This window comes from Bubalus bubalis, chromosome 18 (assembly GCF_019923935.1).
Source record: "Bubalus bubalis isolate 160015118507 breed Murrah chromosome 18, NDDB_SH_1, whole genome shotgun sequence".
Classification (NCBI taxonomy): domain Eukaryota; kingdom Metazoa; phylum Chordata; class Mammalia; order Artiodactyla; family Bovidae; genus Bubalus; species Bubalus bubalis.
Genome location: NC_059174.1, coordinates 56001988 through 56019333, shown reverse-complemented (window position 1 = coordinate 56019333; position 17346 = coordinate 56001988). Strand labels below are relative to the sequence as shown.

The window sequence follows — 17346 nt, the reverse complement described above, 5'->3', positions numbered from 1 at the left end:
CGCATGTGGCTCGAAGCTACGCCCCCTTCCTCACCGCCGGGTTGAGACCCAGTGGTCTCTGCGCACGCGCAGCGGCTCTGGGCGCCGGCCCTCCCTTCGACCCTGCCCGCTCTAAGGTGCTGGGCGCGCACCCTCCACCCCACCCGCTTCCTGGCCGAGGCCTTGTCGGGAAGACCGCCTGGACAGTGTTCCTCCTTCAGCCCGCAACCTGACCTTTTCCCTCCGGATAGAGGCTGGCCCATGCGCGCTCAGATCCTGGCCAGGTTGGTTCTCTTGTCTGGCGCGGCCTCAGCTTCCCCATCTGTAAACTGGACTCTGCGCAGGGCAGGCCTATCTCTAGAGCGAGAGGCACTCTGCTTGAGATAGGACGATCGCATGTAACTATTCTCACTTCCCCCGTTCCCTCTCCCCTCTCACAAAAGTGTATTTTTCAGTACCCCACCCACCCCTCCAGACAACACCTTCTTCACCCTGGACTGGGACTGTCCATTCAGCTCACCTCGGTGTCCCCTCACGGCCTGGCGCAGGAGAAGAAATTAGGAGAACTCCACTGCCTTTCCTTTGAACTCATCTAGGCCTCTTTTGAGGCCTTGCCTCAATTCCTACTCATCTCCCACATTGTCCCAAGTATTCTTGCCTGGAGAATCCCAGGAACGGAGGAACCTGGTGGGCTGCTGTCTATGGGGTCTCACAGAGTCGTATACGACTGAAGCAACTTAGCAGCAGCAGCAGCAGCCAATGCCCTCCAAGTCCATCCATGTTGCTGCAGATAGCAAAATTTCACTCTTTCATGACTGAATAGATTCCCATTCTGTGTGTATGTATGACACCTTCTTCCATTCATCTGTCGATGAACTCTTAGGTCGCTTCCGTATCTTGGCAATTGTAAATAAAATTGCTACGAACATTGAGGTGCATGTATCCTTTCAAATTTAGTGTTTGGGGTTTTTTGAATATATATCCAGGGGTGGGATTGCTGAGTCCTGTGACAGAGTTCTAGTTTTAGCTTTTTCTATTTGACCCCAACGAATGGCATGTGGGATCTTAGTTCCCCAGCCAGGCACTGAATCCAGGTCCTCAGAGTCCTAACCACTGGACTGCCAAGGAATTCCTCTAGTTTTAGTGTTTTGAGAAACTGCCATACTGTTTTCCATGGTGGCTGCAAAAAGAGACTTTATCGTGTTCACAGATGTTTCCACTGCCTAAGAGTGTATTTGGCACAGAGTAAATGCTCCATGGGGCTTCCCTGGTGGCTCATATGGTAAAGAATCTGCCTGCAATGCGGGAGACCTGGGTTCGATCCCCGGGTTAGGAAGATCCCCTGGAGGAGAGCATGGCAGCCCACGCCAGTATTCCTGCCTGGAGAATCCCCATGGACAGAGGAGCCTGGCGGGCTACAGTCCATGAGGTCACAGAGTTGGACACGACTCAGCTACTAACCACAGCACAGCACAAATGCTCCATACGTATCTGTTGAATGAATAACATCTGTGTCCTGAGAATGGCCAGCACAGTGCCTGGCCCACAAAGCAGCCTCAGCCAATACTTGCTGATTGAATGAAACCCCCATGCCCTCCTCCACTTAAATCCTCCCTGACCTTCAGGAGCAGGCTCCAACCACCAGATGACCCTGAGGTTGTCAGGGCCTCTCCTGGGCCCCCCGAGCGCCTAGTCATATCACCCTGAACCCTCCCTAGTCCAGCACCTTCGTTTGGTGTCCACGAAGACCCTGGCAGCCCATTCCTACCTCAGACTCATTCTGAATCAGAGCAAGTTTCTAGTCATACTTTATTTTCCTGTTTTTGTTTTTGTTTTTTAGTTTTTATTAAATAAAAGGAGCAGAGTGGGGAGCCTGTGGTCTCTCGGGCTGTGGGAGAGCCACAGACCCTCCCTCTGTTCAAGGTGCACTGCATGGTAGGCTTGAGGTGTAAGCTGGGCGGGGAGGGCAGCTGGGAGTGCTGGGAGAGGTCAGAGGTCAGGGCCCATGACCCCCTCCAGCCCTCCCAGGAAGACTCAGTGGGCAGGCAAGGAGGCTCCTGGATCCCGACTGGGGCTCATCCTGAGGACTGGCGGGGGGCCAAGGCTTTAGCTGCAAGCCACAGGGCAGGAGCCCAGACCTGGCCCAGTCCCTTCCTACCCCAGTGTCCAGTCATTGGGGGTGTGCAGGGCGGTGGGGCAGGCCCCTCACTCGTGCACGTCCCAGATCTCAGACAGCAAAGGTGGCAGCTTCTTGTCCTGGAGCCGCAGGGCGAAGACCTGCTCCGAGTGCACGGAGCTGAGCGTGCGCAGGCTCACAAGCTTCATCAGCATGCGGGGGAAGCGCAGCTGGTCCTGCAAGGAGACAGGAGGGGGTGGGTGCGGGGCGGCCCACCTGGCCCAGCAGGAGGGCCCCCTGACCCCAGAGAGGCAGTGTGGGGCCCCTGGGCGTGGACTTGGCCTGACTCCTTGATGAGGGGACAGGGGCCTCGAGGACTGGCTGCTGAGAGGACACTGATCAGAACTCAGCTGCTGGGGCAAGCCAGGGACGTAGGCAGCCGACCCTACATGGGTCTAGGTTTCCTCGGGATTGTCTGGGCTCCGGTACCTGTGGCCTCTTGATGCGGGTGTAAGACAACAGTGCGTCCACGTAGGGCTGCTGCAGGGCCTCCACCCGGCTGGGCTCCTGCACGTTGGGCCGGTCGGCTGAGAAGATGTTGATGGCGATGAGCAGGGCATACTCGGCGTCGTCCAGGCCCAGTCGCCTCATGGCCCGCGAGAACTCGAAGATGGGGTTGATGAATTCCACCTGCAGGCCTGCGGAGGCAGGAGACGGGCTCTGATGAACACTCTGACCCTAAAACTGGCCCCCATGCCTGGCTACTGGCATTGCCCACCGTCAGCAGAGTGAGGGAAACAGCAGCAGGTAGAGCGTGCTGGTCACCCTGTAGCCCCACTGCCTATCAAGGGCTTGGCACGTCGTGGGTATGCCGTATGTCTCGCCTGAATGAAGCAATGAGTAATAAGTGTGAACATTTATTCAGAAGTTTTTACCACCCCGTCACCCCCTTCACTTTCTTCCTGGCCTTCCTGGTACCTCTCCTCTGGAAAAGGAAAGATGTTTAATCCCAGGTCACCTTACATCACCCCGAGGTGGCATCCCCTGCTCTCGCCTTGAAGCTGAACTCATTTCCAGGTGTGACTCATTCATTCATCAAACTTGATTGAGCACCCACTGCACGTCAGGTCCCGGGCAGAGACATTTGTGAGCCAAAGCCCCCTGCTCTAGTCGCACTTGCATTTGGGGCTTGAAGGGATACATAATAGACAAGTCTGCAAGTACGCCATCCACCCTGTGAGATGATTCTAGTTCTGTGGATGGAGGTAACGCAGGGGAGGGTAACAGGGAGAGAATCACGTCCATTCTTAGACATGAGGGTCACCGCAAGGGGAGTATTGGAAGGCCTCCCAAGTTGCAGGGTGTCCAACACCAAAGAGGGGAGGGAGGGAGTTACCAGGCTGTGCGAGTGTTCCAGGGAGGGTGCTCCCAGTCTGTTTTGCCTGGGACTAGGCTTCCTAGGCCCTGGGACTTTGAGTATTAAAGCTCAGGAGACTTGCCTCGTGGCAGAGTGGGTAAGAATCCACATGCCAATGCAGGGGACACAGGTTTGATCCCTGGTCCAGGAAGATACCACATGCTGCAGGGCAACTAAACCCATGCACTGCGACTACTGAGCCCAACTGCCTGGAGCCCGTGACACACGCAACGAGAAGCCCGCGCACAGCAACTAGAGAGAGCTCACACAAAGCAACAAAGACCCAACGCAGCTAAAAACTAATTAATTTTTAAAAAAATAAGAAAAGCTTGGAAGGTCCCATGCAAACTAGGACAAGATGGGTCAACCCAGTTCTGGAAAGAGGGACCAGCAAACAGAAGCTGTGAGGCGACAGCACATTTGGTGGGTTCAAACAACAGGGAAGCCAGTGTGGCTGGAGGAGGGTGAGGGGAGGACAGGAGATGAGGGCAGGGAGGAATGAGGCCACACCCTGCAGGGCCTGCGAGCCAGGTGAGAACTCTGGCTTTTCTCCCAGTGTGATGGGAGCCATGGATGGTGCTGAGCACAGAAGGGACGTGAGCTAACGTGGTTGTTAACTGGATCCTTCCAGTGACTGTGTGAACAAACCCACCAGGCTGGGGTGGAGGTAGAAGCCCAGCAAGGGGCCCTGCAATGTTCCCGGAAGGGCCAACTGAGGCCTGGACTGTGGCAGTGGCAGAGGAGGGGCGGCAGGAGGAGCCAGCCTCCGCTCCAGCCCCATCTCACTGTGCTCCAGCTGCCCGGACCTCCTTGTCGCTCCTTAAAACCACCCACTCTTCCCCACCCCAGGACCTCTGCACATGCTGAGACCCCTGCCAGAAACACTCTCCCAACCCCTAGTGCTCCCCTGCCAAGCTTATACTCAAAGGGTTACTGGGACTGCCCTGGGTATTGGGAGAGCCAGGAAATAAGAGGAAGGAAAGATGGAGTGAGGAGCAGGTCCAGGAGTACAGAGAAGTGCCCCATGGAGAGATGACGGGAGAAAGCAGGACTCTCTGAGAACGCTCAGAGGCTGAGAGAGTGAGGCCCTGCACTTGCATTCCCTGGTAACTAACACTACTCCCCACCTCCCTTTTCCTCTGGTCCCACTGAGCCACACAATCTCCAGAACCCCATCGCCTCGGTTACATCCCTAGGGAAGTGCTCTTGGAGGGTAGGGACCAGGGCTGCCCTGTACAGCTGGGGAGGTTGTGCATTTCCCAATGGACTGAGATCTAGCCTCTGTCACATGAGACCAGGACTGGGGAGGAAAAGAGTGTCTTTCCTTAATTCCTACCAAGATGCTCTATATGACAGCACACACCCCTCTGTCGCACCCTGCACCATGTCCCCCCTGTGCAGAGTCAGGGCTCAATAACCTCACTGTGCTCTTAGCTCTCACTGTGAGGTGGGTGGGCTCAGCCCTCACCCTAGTTGGGAGGTGAAGAGATGGAAGCTCAGACAGGGATGTGAGGCCCTGGGTCTCCTGGCCAGCAGGGACCCCACTGCCCACCCTGCACTTGGCCGTACCCGCGCGGTGGAAGTCATCCTTGCTGTAGGTAAAGTCCTTTAGGAAGGTGATGCACTCAGTCTCATGGTTGTAGCGTCTGGCCGTCTCCAGCAGCATGATCTGAGGGCAGCGGAGGGACAGGAGTGAGGAGCAGATGTCCAGGAGTACAGAGAAGTGCCCCGTGGAGAGATGACGGGAGAAAGCAGAAACCCTGTGGCCCCTCAGCCACTGTCCTTCCTCTGCTGGCCTGAATGGGGGGGGGCCCGATCTTGCTGGGATCATCCCCTGCCTGTCCCCACCCCGCCCCATCATCTCTCAGCCACAGGGCTGCAGCCAGCACGCTGGACACTCCAAGCTCTCTCCCTTCCCCAGGTTTGGCACCCCCGGCCTTCTTCACTCAGGACACTCTCCCCAGGTGCTTATGGGGCACAGGGCAGAGCTTTCTTTCAGTCTGCTCCGTTCGCCACCACGCCCCCAGCACTTGGAATAGGGCCTAGCATACACTAGACACTCAGCACTTACTCATTACCACGATTTTGGTTCAAACATCAACTCCCTGAACAAGCCTTGTCAGCATGTTCCCTGAAGTGTGGCCGTCCAGCCCAACCCTCAATTATTCTCCATCTCAGGCCCTGTTTCCTTTCTCTCCTCACCTCACAGGAGACTCTGATGACTTATTTAGCATTTGAGAGTTCTCCTGGAGAATACCACCCCCACTAGGACAAGGCCTAGAGTCTGCTTTGTCCCTATGCTCCTGACATCTCTTCTGGGGTTTATCTCAGGACTTCTTCTAGAGCAGGATGGAACGGCCTCCCCGAGGCTGGGCAGGCTGGCCGTTACCTCGATGGTAGAGGCCTTCAGGAGGGCGATCTGGTCTTCACGACCCAGCTGCAGGAAGCCAGGCACCTGCTTGGCGAAGTCCACGATCTCCTGCACGGAGATGATGGCCAGCTCCGTGAAGTGGGCGAAACGCTGCTGGCGAGCATCACGGGACTGCGGGTCTGCACCCAAGGGCCAGGGCTGGGGACACGGGGGATGGGAGGAGCAGGCAGGTTACTATCAGGACGTCTCCCATGAGCCCAAGGCTACCCCGTCTCAAAGCGCCTGTTCTCTGGAGCCTCATTCTCTCCCTGTGCCCTGGACTGTGGCCCTGTAAACTTGAGCACGCTGGGTGCATTGTCCCTCGAGGCTGTGGAAGGGGCCGTACCGTGACTTTGGGCTGGTCAGAGAAGGAACGTTTATTGCACTGCAGCTGGGCCGCCACCAACTGCTGGATCATTAGTTCCTGAGCGGCTGTTAACTGGACACCTTCACCTTCTCCGGAGCCCTGGCCACCCCCGTCGGACCCTCCAGGGGAGGCCCCAGGCCCAGAGGCTGGGCTGCTGCTGCTGACTCCCGGCCCTGTGGGCGACGACTGCTGCTGCTGCTGCTGCTTCCGAATCTTCTTCTTCCGGATCTGTTCTTTGGAGAGGACGCCTGGTGGGGACACACAGGCCTCAGCAGAGGCCCCAGGGCTGGGCAGGGGCCGGCCTGGCCCTACTCCCTCCCCAGGACTCACACTGCTCCCGCATCCCTGCCTCCTTGCATTTCCGCAGCCGGCATTGCTGGCACTTGCGCCGCATGAACGCGTCCATCTGGCAGGTGCCACCGCCCCGGCAGGCATAGCGCCCGGCCCCGCCTCGGATCACACTTCGTCGGAAGAAGCCCTTGCAGCCTTCACAGCTGAGCACGTTGTAGTGGAAGCCGGAGGCTGTGTCCCCGCACACTTGGCACAGCTCATCGCCCAGCATCTTTGGAGCTGGGCCCTTCTTTCGCTTGCGCTCCGGCTCCTCTGCTGTGTCTAGGATGACTGGCGTGGGTGGACAGAAGCCATGAGACAGAACCACAGGGATAAACAGCAGCCAGAGGGACAGGTCCATGAGAGATCAGAGGCAACAAATCAGAGTTGGAGGGGGACCCACAGAGATGGTGATTCGGAGGGAAAGATGTGTGTGTCAGTGAATCCCAAAGAATGGGTCAAAATAAGAGGTACCAAGAACAGAAAAAAAAAGTCAGCAAGACGCTGGGGCTGGCCATCCCCATTTCTGATCTTTCTCTCCTTCTAGATTCCTCTCTGAGCCTCCGTATCAACTCCCAACCCATGTCCCTGGACCCTGTCTCACCCACAACGGAGGCTGAGTCGGCCCCATCAGCGCTTGGGACATCAGGATCCGCCCCTCCAGGACATGGTTCAGGACCATCCTCCTTTCCCCCAGGTGAAGAAGAGGGGGTGCTGGGGCCATTTCCTGGGAGAGGGAGACACAATGAGTTTCGGCTGACAATAACCTGATGGGAGAATAGCTGTGTTGGGGAAGGGGGGGTCACTCACCAGCCAAGGGGGTGTCCACGGAATTCGTGGTGGGGGTGGACATGGTGGGGTCACGGAGCAGCCTGCAGATACAGGGGGGCGGAGAGCCTTGTGGGACCAGGGAGGGTCAGAGTAGGCCAGCCATAGGTCTTAATAAGGGGACCTCTCTTTCCTCCATCTCTCACACTCTTCCCCTACTTCGTGCAGACCCCACCCCCAGTCTCTGCCAGCCTACAAACCCTCCTATCCAGTTCTAATAGGGCCCGCCCCCTTTCTGCTCCAGGACAGCCTTCGGCTGGGTCTCAAGCCCCGCCCTCCCCTAGTGTCAGCCCCCATCTTTTAGGCTCCATCCACTCCAGACCTCGCCCACCGGATTTTTCCAGACACTATCCCTTCGGCTTCGAGGGCTCCGCCCTCACTTCCTCTTTCCCCTCCAGTTTCACCCCACCTCCGCCGAGGAAGCACCCCCATCTCTCCTTCGGACCCCAGCTCTGTCCATAATGCTCCGCCCACATTATTTCCTTCTAGACCCGCCCCATCTGCGCCCATCTCGGCCCCCCGACCTCCTCCCAACATGCCCCGCCCTCACACCTCTCTCCAGGTCCCGCCCCTCTCCGAACAGCAGTGGGGGGCGGGGCTCATGGCTGCGCGCGAGGGTCTCGTGGGCGGCCTCTCTTGGGGCGGGGGTCCCCTACTCCCGTTGCCTTGGAAACAGCCGGGAGTTGGCGCGAACTAGGAGGGGAGAGGGTGGAAGGAGAGAAGGGGGCTGAGCCAAGCAGCGCGGGGAACGCCGGGAAGCCCCAGGCCCAGGGCTCCTCCCGCGTCGCCCCACACTTGAGTGCACCTGCTTCCGTCCCCTTGCTCTGCCTTCTTTTCCTTCTTCTCCGTAGCCCCTGGCACGCCGCCGCGACTGAGTTCCCCTCAAAAGTAACTTCGCCACTTCTTCCGGCAACCCCACTGTGCGTCACTTCCGGGAGTGGGCGGGTAGTCGGAGTGACGAAATTCCGGTTCGTCCAGGGATGGCCTAATGGGCCGCCCCGCGTCGAAGTCGTGGACCCACCGGAAGTTTGCGTTTCCGGGTAACTAGGATGAGGGCGGGCTTAAGAGTTCCTGACCCATTCAGTCAAATGTTGGGCAGTAGGGAGGCGTGAAAGTCAAAGTCGTTCAGTCGTGCGTGTCCCCACTCTTTGCGACCCCATGGGCTGCAGCTCACCAGGCTCCTCTGTCCATGCAATTCTCCAGGCCAGAATACTAGAGTAGATACTCGTTTTCTTCTCCAGGGGATCTTCCCAGCCCAGGGATTGAACCCAGGTCTCACGCGTTGCAGGCGGATTCTTTACCGTCTGAGCCACCAGGGCGGCGTGGTGAGTCCCAAATCTTCCCGCCCCGCCCTGCGTGGCCTTAAACTCTGCCTTATATGTCTCTCGCTCGAGGGCCAAAGGTTTACTCGGCATCACCTCCCCAGCTGCGGCTCCTTTAGGCACACGGCTGATTAAAAGCATATTTGTTGTTTTTAAGTTGTGTTAAGTTTTCTGATTTTGGAGGAGAGCTGCTTACTGGTTTCAAATAAGTGAAATTACCAACCTAGACCTAGTAAAAGCATATTTTAAAAATAATTTGGTGGGACTTCTCCGGTGGTCCAGTGGCTAGGATTCCAGGCTCCTAGTTCAGGGGGCCTGGGTTCGATCCCTTCTAGGGGAACCTGCTCCCATACGCCACTAAGGCACAATGCCGCCAAATAAATATATTAAAAATACATCCAACTTGACATCCAACTTGCAATGCAGGGAATGAGGGTCCCATCCCTGGTCAGGGAACTAGGATCCCAGTGCAGGGGGCGGGGGCAGGAGATACTAAGCCCACGTGTTCCAGAGCCTTCCTGCCACCACAGAGCCAACGCCTGACCGAAAGATCCAGCATGATGTAATGAAGATCTCAACTGAGACCCAACGCAGTCAAATAAATACTTTTTTTTTAGAAAGAGACCTGGTACAAGATGATTCAGCTTTGGATTTCCCTGGTGGCATGGTGGATAAGAATCTGCCTGCCAGTGCAAGGCACACCGGTTCTATCCTTGGTCTGGGAAGATTCTATGCAGAGGACCAACTAAGCTCATGGGCCACAACTACTGAAGCCAGCACACCACATCAAGTGTAGCCCCTGCTCGTGGAAACTAGGGAAAGCCCATCCTAAGCAACAATGACCCAGCATAGCCAAAAATAAATAAAATTATTTGGCCTTTATTAATGGTAAAAGTTGCTCAGTCATGTCCGACTCTTTGCGATCCCATGGACTATACAGTCCGTGGAATGCTCCAGGTCAGAATACTGGAGTGAGTAGCCTTTCCCTTCTCTAGGGAATCTTCCCAACCCAGGGATCAAACCCAGGTCTCCCGCATTGCAGGCAGATTCTTTACCAGCTGAGCCACAAGGGAAGCCCTTATTAACTAGCATGATGCATCTTACAAGTGAAGAAACAAAAGACAGATGAGATACCAGAGCCAGGGTGTTCCACAAGCAATCACAAAAGAATAGGGGTGGACAGGGCTAAGGAAGCCATTTGAGCAGCTGGGGGCAGCACCCTCCAAGAGTGAGTCCAGACCCACAGGTGCTTCAAGACCTGGGCCAAGGGCAGCCGCTCTGAGGGCTGGTATCTGAGAAGCCTGGAGATCAGGTCCCAAGCCCCCAAAGGTATTGATGCAGGAAATCTTACATCTACCTGATGAAGCCAGAGAAGAAAGAGAAGTATGGTTAGTTTCCTTGGTCCATTCAAGGCACTGGGCGGGATCATAGTAAACCACCTTTGTGTGTGCCCCAGGCTCCCAGCCGCCCCTTACCCCCAGCTCCTGCATGAATGCCCAGAGTGTGGCCATCCCACCTTGAGGATGCGTCTGTAGATCTCACTATGGGAGGCGCTCTCAAAGGGTGGATTTCCCACCAGCAGCTCGTAGCAGAACACCCCTAGGCACCATAGATCTACCTTCTCGTTGTATATTCTCCCCTCAATCATTTCTGGGGGCAAGTAGTCCAGCGTCCCACACATCGTCTTTCTCCTAGAGAAAGGAACATTAAGCGGAGACTCAGTAGAAGGGACACGGTCCTTCCCCAGCATCCAGTCCTGGGCAATCCCCTCTCAAGCACAGGAACTTGGAAACACAAAGTTTTCATATGAATTAAGGTTGAGAAGGCAAGTCCTGGGACCAACAATCCCATATTCTGAGATTCTTCCTACAATTATTTAGCTCATGATCCAGGAAGTTTTGGAACAAACTGATGGTCCACCAAGAGGGACCAAGTAAATTAATTACAGTTTACTGATAGAGTAAAATTCCCGGAATTATGGCACAATCATTCTTAATGTACTTACATGGAAACTTACTGGTAAAATTTTATGTAAACATTAAAAAATAGAAGATATAGTCGAACCACGTTCTTTCAGTCTACAAATACTTGTTAAAATATGCATTTCAAAAGGCAGCATTGAAATACAAACCCAGGTTTGTAGCTGGGTCTTACATGTGAAATGAATTAAATTGGATCATTCTTAACTGGCACCCAGGGTGCCACCACCTGTCCTACCTTAGGGAGTGTGCACAGACCAGCCAAAGTCTGCCATCTTCACCTCACCCATGAGCCCCAGCAGCAGGTTCTCTGGCTTCATATCCATGTGAATCACCTTCTTTTCATGGCAGTAGGTCAGAGCATCTGCCAACTCCTCCATTACCTGTGTGAGCAAAGAAAAAGCAGACTGGAAATGAAGCCGGCCATGGGGTGATGACGGCTGTCATTCCCACCCAGAGGCCCTCCAAAAATCCTGGGCTTTCTAAGTCAGTTTCATTCATTTATTCAGTGAATTCCCCCACAGCCTTTCATGTTTCTTTCCACAAGGTAATGCAGTTAGATTCTGTTGCTTACAACCAAAGAACGCAAACTTATACACGCTACTTATTAACATCCTGGGGGTAATTATTCAGTTCAGTTGCTCAGTCGTGTCCGACTCTTTGCAACCCCATGGACTGCAGCATGCCAGGCCTCCCTGTCCATCGCCAACTCTCAGTGTTTACTCAAATTGAGTCAGTGATGCCATAGGGTATCCAAAAGTAAAACTGTCGGATATAAGAGTCGCTATGTAAAATTGATAGAAAAAAGCAATTCAGGACTTCCCTGGTGGGTCCAGTGGTAAAGAATCCACCTGCCAATGCAGGGGACACAGTTTCGAGTCCTCATCCAGGAAGATTCCACATGCTACAGGGCAACTAATCCAGGGCGCCACAGCTGCTGAGCCTACGCACCCTAGAGCCCATGCTTCACAAGAGAAGCCACTGCAATGAGAAGCTGGTACAAGTAAAGTCCCACATGGCAACAAAGACCCTGCACAGCCATAAATCAATTCATTAATTCATAAAAGTTTTTTTTTTTTTCAAAGGAAGCAATCTGAACCCTCATGAAAGCCATATGCAGTGACCCCCATCAGCCCATAGGAAACTCATGAACCCTAGCCCTCAGCCTCCTCTGCCTCACCATGGCTGTACGCGGTTCATCAAACGCATGGCTGTTTTGTAGCTCCTTGTAGAGCTCACCCCTTGGAGCATATTCTAGAATCAGGTACACCCGGTGCGCATCATGGAAGTAGTTGTACAGGCGCAGGATATTGTGGTGTCTGGGGGACAAAAGGAGGAAGGGTCAAGACTCCTCCCTGAGGCCCAATTCATGATGCTATTACAAGTGACTGGTCAAAGGGGCAATTTGTGCTGGGGCCAGGAGAGTAATAGCTCCATTTGGAAGTCTGTGAGGGGAAAAACGCACGGGAATCTCATTCATACAGAGGCTGTCCTTACTGTAGGTGCGCCTGGATTTCAATTTCCCTGCGCAGCTGATGTTCCAGTCCTTCCTTATCTATCTAGGACTTGAAGAGGACTTTCAGGGCCACAATGAAATGGCGAGCCAGGTACACATTCCCAAATTTTCCCTTGCCGAGAGGATGCCGGATTTCAAAATCATCAATTGTGAAACGCCGCCTGAGAGGAGAGAAAGAAAAAAGCCTCAATTTAGGAGGTGGGTGGAGAGTCGGGGATCCTTCATGCTCGCCTGTGTTCTTTAGCTTTTGCCTCCCCGGACCCCTTTTCCTTCTCAAGGGCCCAGCCCGGGTGTCTGGTCAACAACTGTCAGTCCCGTGAGGCAACACTTGACACGTGCAGCTTGCTTTTCATCTCCGGGTCCCACTTCCCTTCCTCTTCCAGATTCAAACCAAAGGCACTCACACGATAGGGGTGCTGGGCCCCGTTTGACCTGTTGCAGCTACTAAAAAAAAAAACAAAGAAAAGAGAGGTCCATACTGTCTTCTGTGCACGCCCATCCCCAACAGCTGACACCAGACCATTCCTCTAAACCCTCTTTGTCTGGTCCTTTCACCTGCGGGCTGACCCCTGCTCGACTTCCTAGCAGCTTTTCGGTGGCTCTTGACAAGAGATGGTGGTGAGAAGGGCGCCTTCCTGAGCCTGTGGAGCTGGGTATCCAGACAGGAAAACACTCAGGATGAGCTTCTTCCATTCCCGACCTGCTCGCACACAGAGAGGAGCCGTAGCTGAACGGACACCACCTCGAGATTCCATTGGGGAGCATCAGCACACTCTTTATATTAAGTGCTCCAGCCCCATTGGCTGAGTAGGTTGGCTTCCATTGGTTGAAATATCTGAGGCTTAGGCAGCGTACCCAATGGAAGGGGTAGGAATAAAAGCTTCCTCTGCCCCGTGATTTGGGGGCGGGACTGAGGGAGCTGGACCAATGAGAGGACAGGGCGCGGAGACTGGAAGGCTGGCCCGAGGCGCAAAGACAGGAGTGGAGAGAGTGGGAGAAAGCGAGGACCGGCTTGGAGAGGCTGTGATGTGAACACGTTAGTCGCTCAGTCGTGTCCAACTCTTTGTGACCCCATGGACTGTAGCCCACCAGGCTTCTCTGTCCCTGGGGATTCTCCAGGCAAGAATACTGGAGTGGATTTCCGTTCCCTTCTCCAGAGGATCTTCCTGACCCAGGGATCGAACCCTTATCTCCTTCATTACAGGCAGATTCTTAACCGTTTGAGCTGCAGGGAAGTCCTTGGAATGTGACTAGACTGAATGAATGAACAAATATATAAATCCCTGAATGCCTAAGGGAACTCAGTGACTGTAATGCAGGTGTGACTGGATATAAATCAACCGCAGGAAGCTGCCAGGGTAGGTTGTGGTGTCAACAAACTGCACAGCCACGTGCAGCCCATCCCGATCCAGCTTGAATGTCCTGCCTACTCAGGCCTCTCTCCAGGGAAAGTCCTTCTCCATCACTCACATAAGTGAGGGTCACTTATGTCGGGGTGGAGCTCCCCGACGTTTGTGCTTCTGTCCCCTAATATCCAATGGCTTGTGTACTCTCCCCCAATACACCTGCCTCCCCCAGCCCAGGAATGCCCAGGCCATTTGGCCTGGGAGCAAGGACCCACAGCTGCACTCACTCTCTCCTCTCTGGTGTACTTATTACAGTACTGTTGACCCTTGAACAAGAGGGGGTGGGCGCTTGAGGGGCGCTGAACTTCAGCACTATCAGAAATCCACACACAGTGTTACATGCTGCATGCTAAGTCGCTTCAGTCGTATCCGACTCTGTGTGACCCTATGGACAGCAGCCCTTCAGGCTCCACTGTCCACAGGATTCTCCAGGCAAGAATATTGGAGTAGGTTGCCATTTCCTTCTCCCTTACTAGCGTGTGAGATAAGGGAGAAGGAAATGGCAACCTACTCCAGTGTTACAGGGTAGAACTAATTCTGACTCCCTGTTGGATCTGTTTCTTTGACTTTAACCTTTTCTTTGCCTTGCTTTTATTATTATAATCATACATAATAGCCTTCCTCAGGGAAAGCTGCCCTCTCCCGGACTATTAAAGTGCCTTTGTTTAACTCACAGAGATACAATCTGACATAGCCTACCTTTGAATGGCAGAAAAGGAGATATTTAACACATCCCCTCCTGTTTTGCAAGATAAATAGCTTTTCTACTTGACTTCCTCACCTCCTCTACTTCTCTGTTCTATAGAAGAACCTGGCATCCAGACCCCAGATGAAATGGTTATTAGACATTAGTATGCCATGTTCTCGGTCAGCCAGCTTTCCCAATAAAGCCATATTCCTTGTCTCCACACCTGGGACTTATTGGCCTGTCGTGTGGCCCGCTGAGCATGGAAGAATTGATGTTTTTAAACTGTGGAGCTGGAGAAGACTCTTGAGAGTCCCTTGGACAGCAAGGAAATCAAACGGGTCAATTCTAAAGGAAATCAACCCTGAATATTCACCGGAAGGACTAATCCTGAAGCTGAAGCTCCAATACTTTGGCCACCTGATGTGAAGAGTCGACTCATTTGAAAAGACCCTGACACTGGGAAAGACTGAGGGCAGGAGGAAAAGGGGGCAACAGATGATAAGATGGTTGGACAGCATTATCGACTCAATGGACATGAGTCTGAGCAAACTCCAGCAGATTGTTCAGGACAGAGAAGCTTAGTATGCTGGGGTCGCAAAGAGTTGGACATGACTGGGCGACTGAACAACAACACTTTCAGCGCTGTCAAAAATCCACATGTAGGACTTCCCTGGTGGCCCAGTAGTTAAGATTCTGCACTTCTGATGCCAAGCAGGGCCTTTGGGGCTCCCAGGAACAGAGGTCTTTTTGTCTCCCGTTAGTTTTTTTTTAAGCTGCACTAGGTCTTCGTTGCTGCGTGCAGGCTTTCTCTAGTTGTGGCAAGTGGGAGCTACTCTTCTTGCAGTGCACGAACTTCTCATTACGGTGACCTCTACAGGCTGTAGAGTGTAGGCTCAGTAGCTGTGGCACACAGGTTTAGTTAATCTGCAGTTAATCTGTGGAATCTTCCCAGACCAGGGATCAAACCCATGTCCCCTGAATTGGCAGATTCTTATCCACTGAGCCACCAGGAAAGTCAGTCTCCTATTTCTTAACAGGCAAGACTCCAGCCTCTGTGACCTCTGAGTTCCAAAGGGCAGAACAGTTGCTAATTAAGGGAGGAGCAGCCCTGAAACCACCTGAGGCAAGATTAAAGGGGCCAGTGAGGGTCATCAAGATTAGGAGACTGGATCACCTAAGACCCTGGACACACCCTAGTCTTGTCAGTAGCCCCACCCTGTTGAAACTGCAGGAGAATTCAAGATTGTTCAGTCACTCAGTGGTGTCCTATTCTTTTCGAGTCTCAAGTCTGTTACTTTTTTTTTTACAAAAAGTACATATTTATTTATGGCTGTGCTGGGTCTTCATTGCTGCGTTCAGGCTTTCTCTAGTTATGGAGATTGGGAGCTATTCTCTTAATGCGGAGCACAGGCTTAGTTGCCTCATAGCTGTGGGATCTTCCCAAACCAGGAATTGAACCTGCACCGCCTGATTCTTAACCACTGGACCACCAGGGAAGGCTGTTACTGCCTTGATCCTTATCATATGCCCTGGCCTGATTAACCTGTCTATTCACCAGGGCACGGTTCTTGAGGCTCTAGCCTACTGTATTCCCCTGTTGCCTGGCAAATAAATACAGCAACTCTTTCTTTCTGTTCCATAACTCTGTCTCTATTTCTGTTTGGCTTTGGTGCACAGAGAGCCAAGATTTTGGCATCAAGTCCCAGTGTATGGGTTCAAGTCCCAACTGACTTAACAAAACTTCACTTTCACTGCTGTGGCCCAGGTTCGACCCCTGTTGGAGAAACTAAGATCCTGCAAGCCGAGCAGTGGGACAAAAAACAAATGAAAAATTCAGAATACTTGAACAGGTAGAAGATGGAAATTATTCCAAAGTCTTTCCCACACGATAATCAGATCTGTATTGTGTGTATATGATCTATATCCAGTGTATATGTATTTTTTTTAATGGTAATACATGCTCCATGCTCTTTTGCAGATTGTTTTCTCCATTTTGGCTTGGGCTTCAAGTTGTGGAATTTCCCATCCCAGAAGGTTTGCCAGTGAAAGGAGGACTAACAGGAATATGGGGGAGGGGAGTGGCTGAATGGGTGTTTCTGCCACTTCCTCAGGGTGTAATGTTGAGCCAAGTTACTCACTATTGCTGTGCCTCAGTTTCCGCATCTGTAAATTGAGACCAACGAGAGCTGGGTGGTGCACTGTCATTATGAAAATGGGTGGCCTCGTGCCATGCGGGGCCACCCAAGATGGACGGGTCATGGTGGAGAGTTCTGACAAAAAGTGGTCCACTGGAGAAGGGAATGGCAAACCACTTCAGTATTCTTACCTTGAGGACCCCATGAACAGTCAGTCAGTTCAGTCGCTCAGTCGAGTCCAGCTCCCTGTGACATCATGGACTGCAGCACGCTAGGCCTCCCCATCCATCACCAACTCCCGGGCTTGCTCAAACTCATGTCCATTGAATCAGTGATGCCATCCAACCATCTCATCCTCTGTCATCCCCTTGTCCTTCTGCCTTCAATCTTTCCCAATATCAGGGTATTTTCCAAGGAGTCAGTTTTTCACATCAGGTGGCCAAAGTATTGGAGCTTCAGCTTCAGCATCAGTCCTTCCAATGAAAATTCGGGACTGATTTCCTTTAGGAATGACTGGTTTGATCTCCTTGCAGTCCAAGGGACTCAAGAGTCTCCTCCAACACTACAGTTCAAAAGCATCAATTCTTCGGCGCTCAGCTTTCTTTGCGGTCCAACTCTCACATCCATATGTGACCACTGGAAAAACCATAGCCTTGACTAGATGGACCTTTGTCGGCAAACTAATGTCTCTGCTTTTCAATATGCTCTCTAGGTTGGTCATAGCTTTTCTTCCAAGGAGCAAGCATCTTTTAATTTCATGGCTGCAGTCATCATCTGCAGTGATTCTGGAGCCCAAGAAAATAAAGTCTGTCACTGTTTGCATTGTTAACCTCTCTGTTTGCCATGAAGTGAT

The 17346-nt window shown here is 53.1% G+C and overlaps 1 protein-coding gene, 1 long non-coding RNA gene and 1 pseudogene across 2 annotated transcripts; 1 reads left to right on the top strand and 2 right to left on the bottom strand.

The window, feature by feature from the left end:
• Positions 1-13: 13 nt before the first annotated feature.
• Positions 14-911, top strand: LOC123330276. Its single transcript, XR_006546079.2, has 2 exons — positions 14-263; positions 435-911. It is a non-coding gene; the product is annotated as an uncharacterized LOC123330276 (long non-coding RNA).
• Positions 912-1771: 860 nt separating this feature from the next.
• Positions 1772-8627, bottom strand: NR1H2 (nuclear receptor subfamily 1 group H member 2). Its single transcript, XM_006080052.3, has 10 exons — positions 8253-8627; positions 8000-8140; positions 7430-7491; positions 7224-7346; positions 6620-6910; positions 6269-6537; positions 5902-6081; positions 5082-5181; positions 2585-2793; positions 1772-2331 (listed from the first exon to the last, which is right to left on the bottom strand). Exons 3-10 carry the CDS (start codon positions 7470-7472, stop codon positions 2185-2187), a joined length of 1362 nt encoding a protein of 453 aa, XP_006080114.1. The 5' UTR covers positions 7473-7491; positions 8000-8140; positions 8253-8627; the 3' UTR covers positions 1772-2184.
• A 1199-nt stretch (positions 8628-9826) lies between these two features.
• LOC102394362 lies at positions 9827-16563 on the bottom strand (annotated as a pseudogene).
• Positions 16564-17346: the final 783 nt, after the last annotated feature.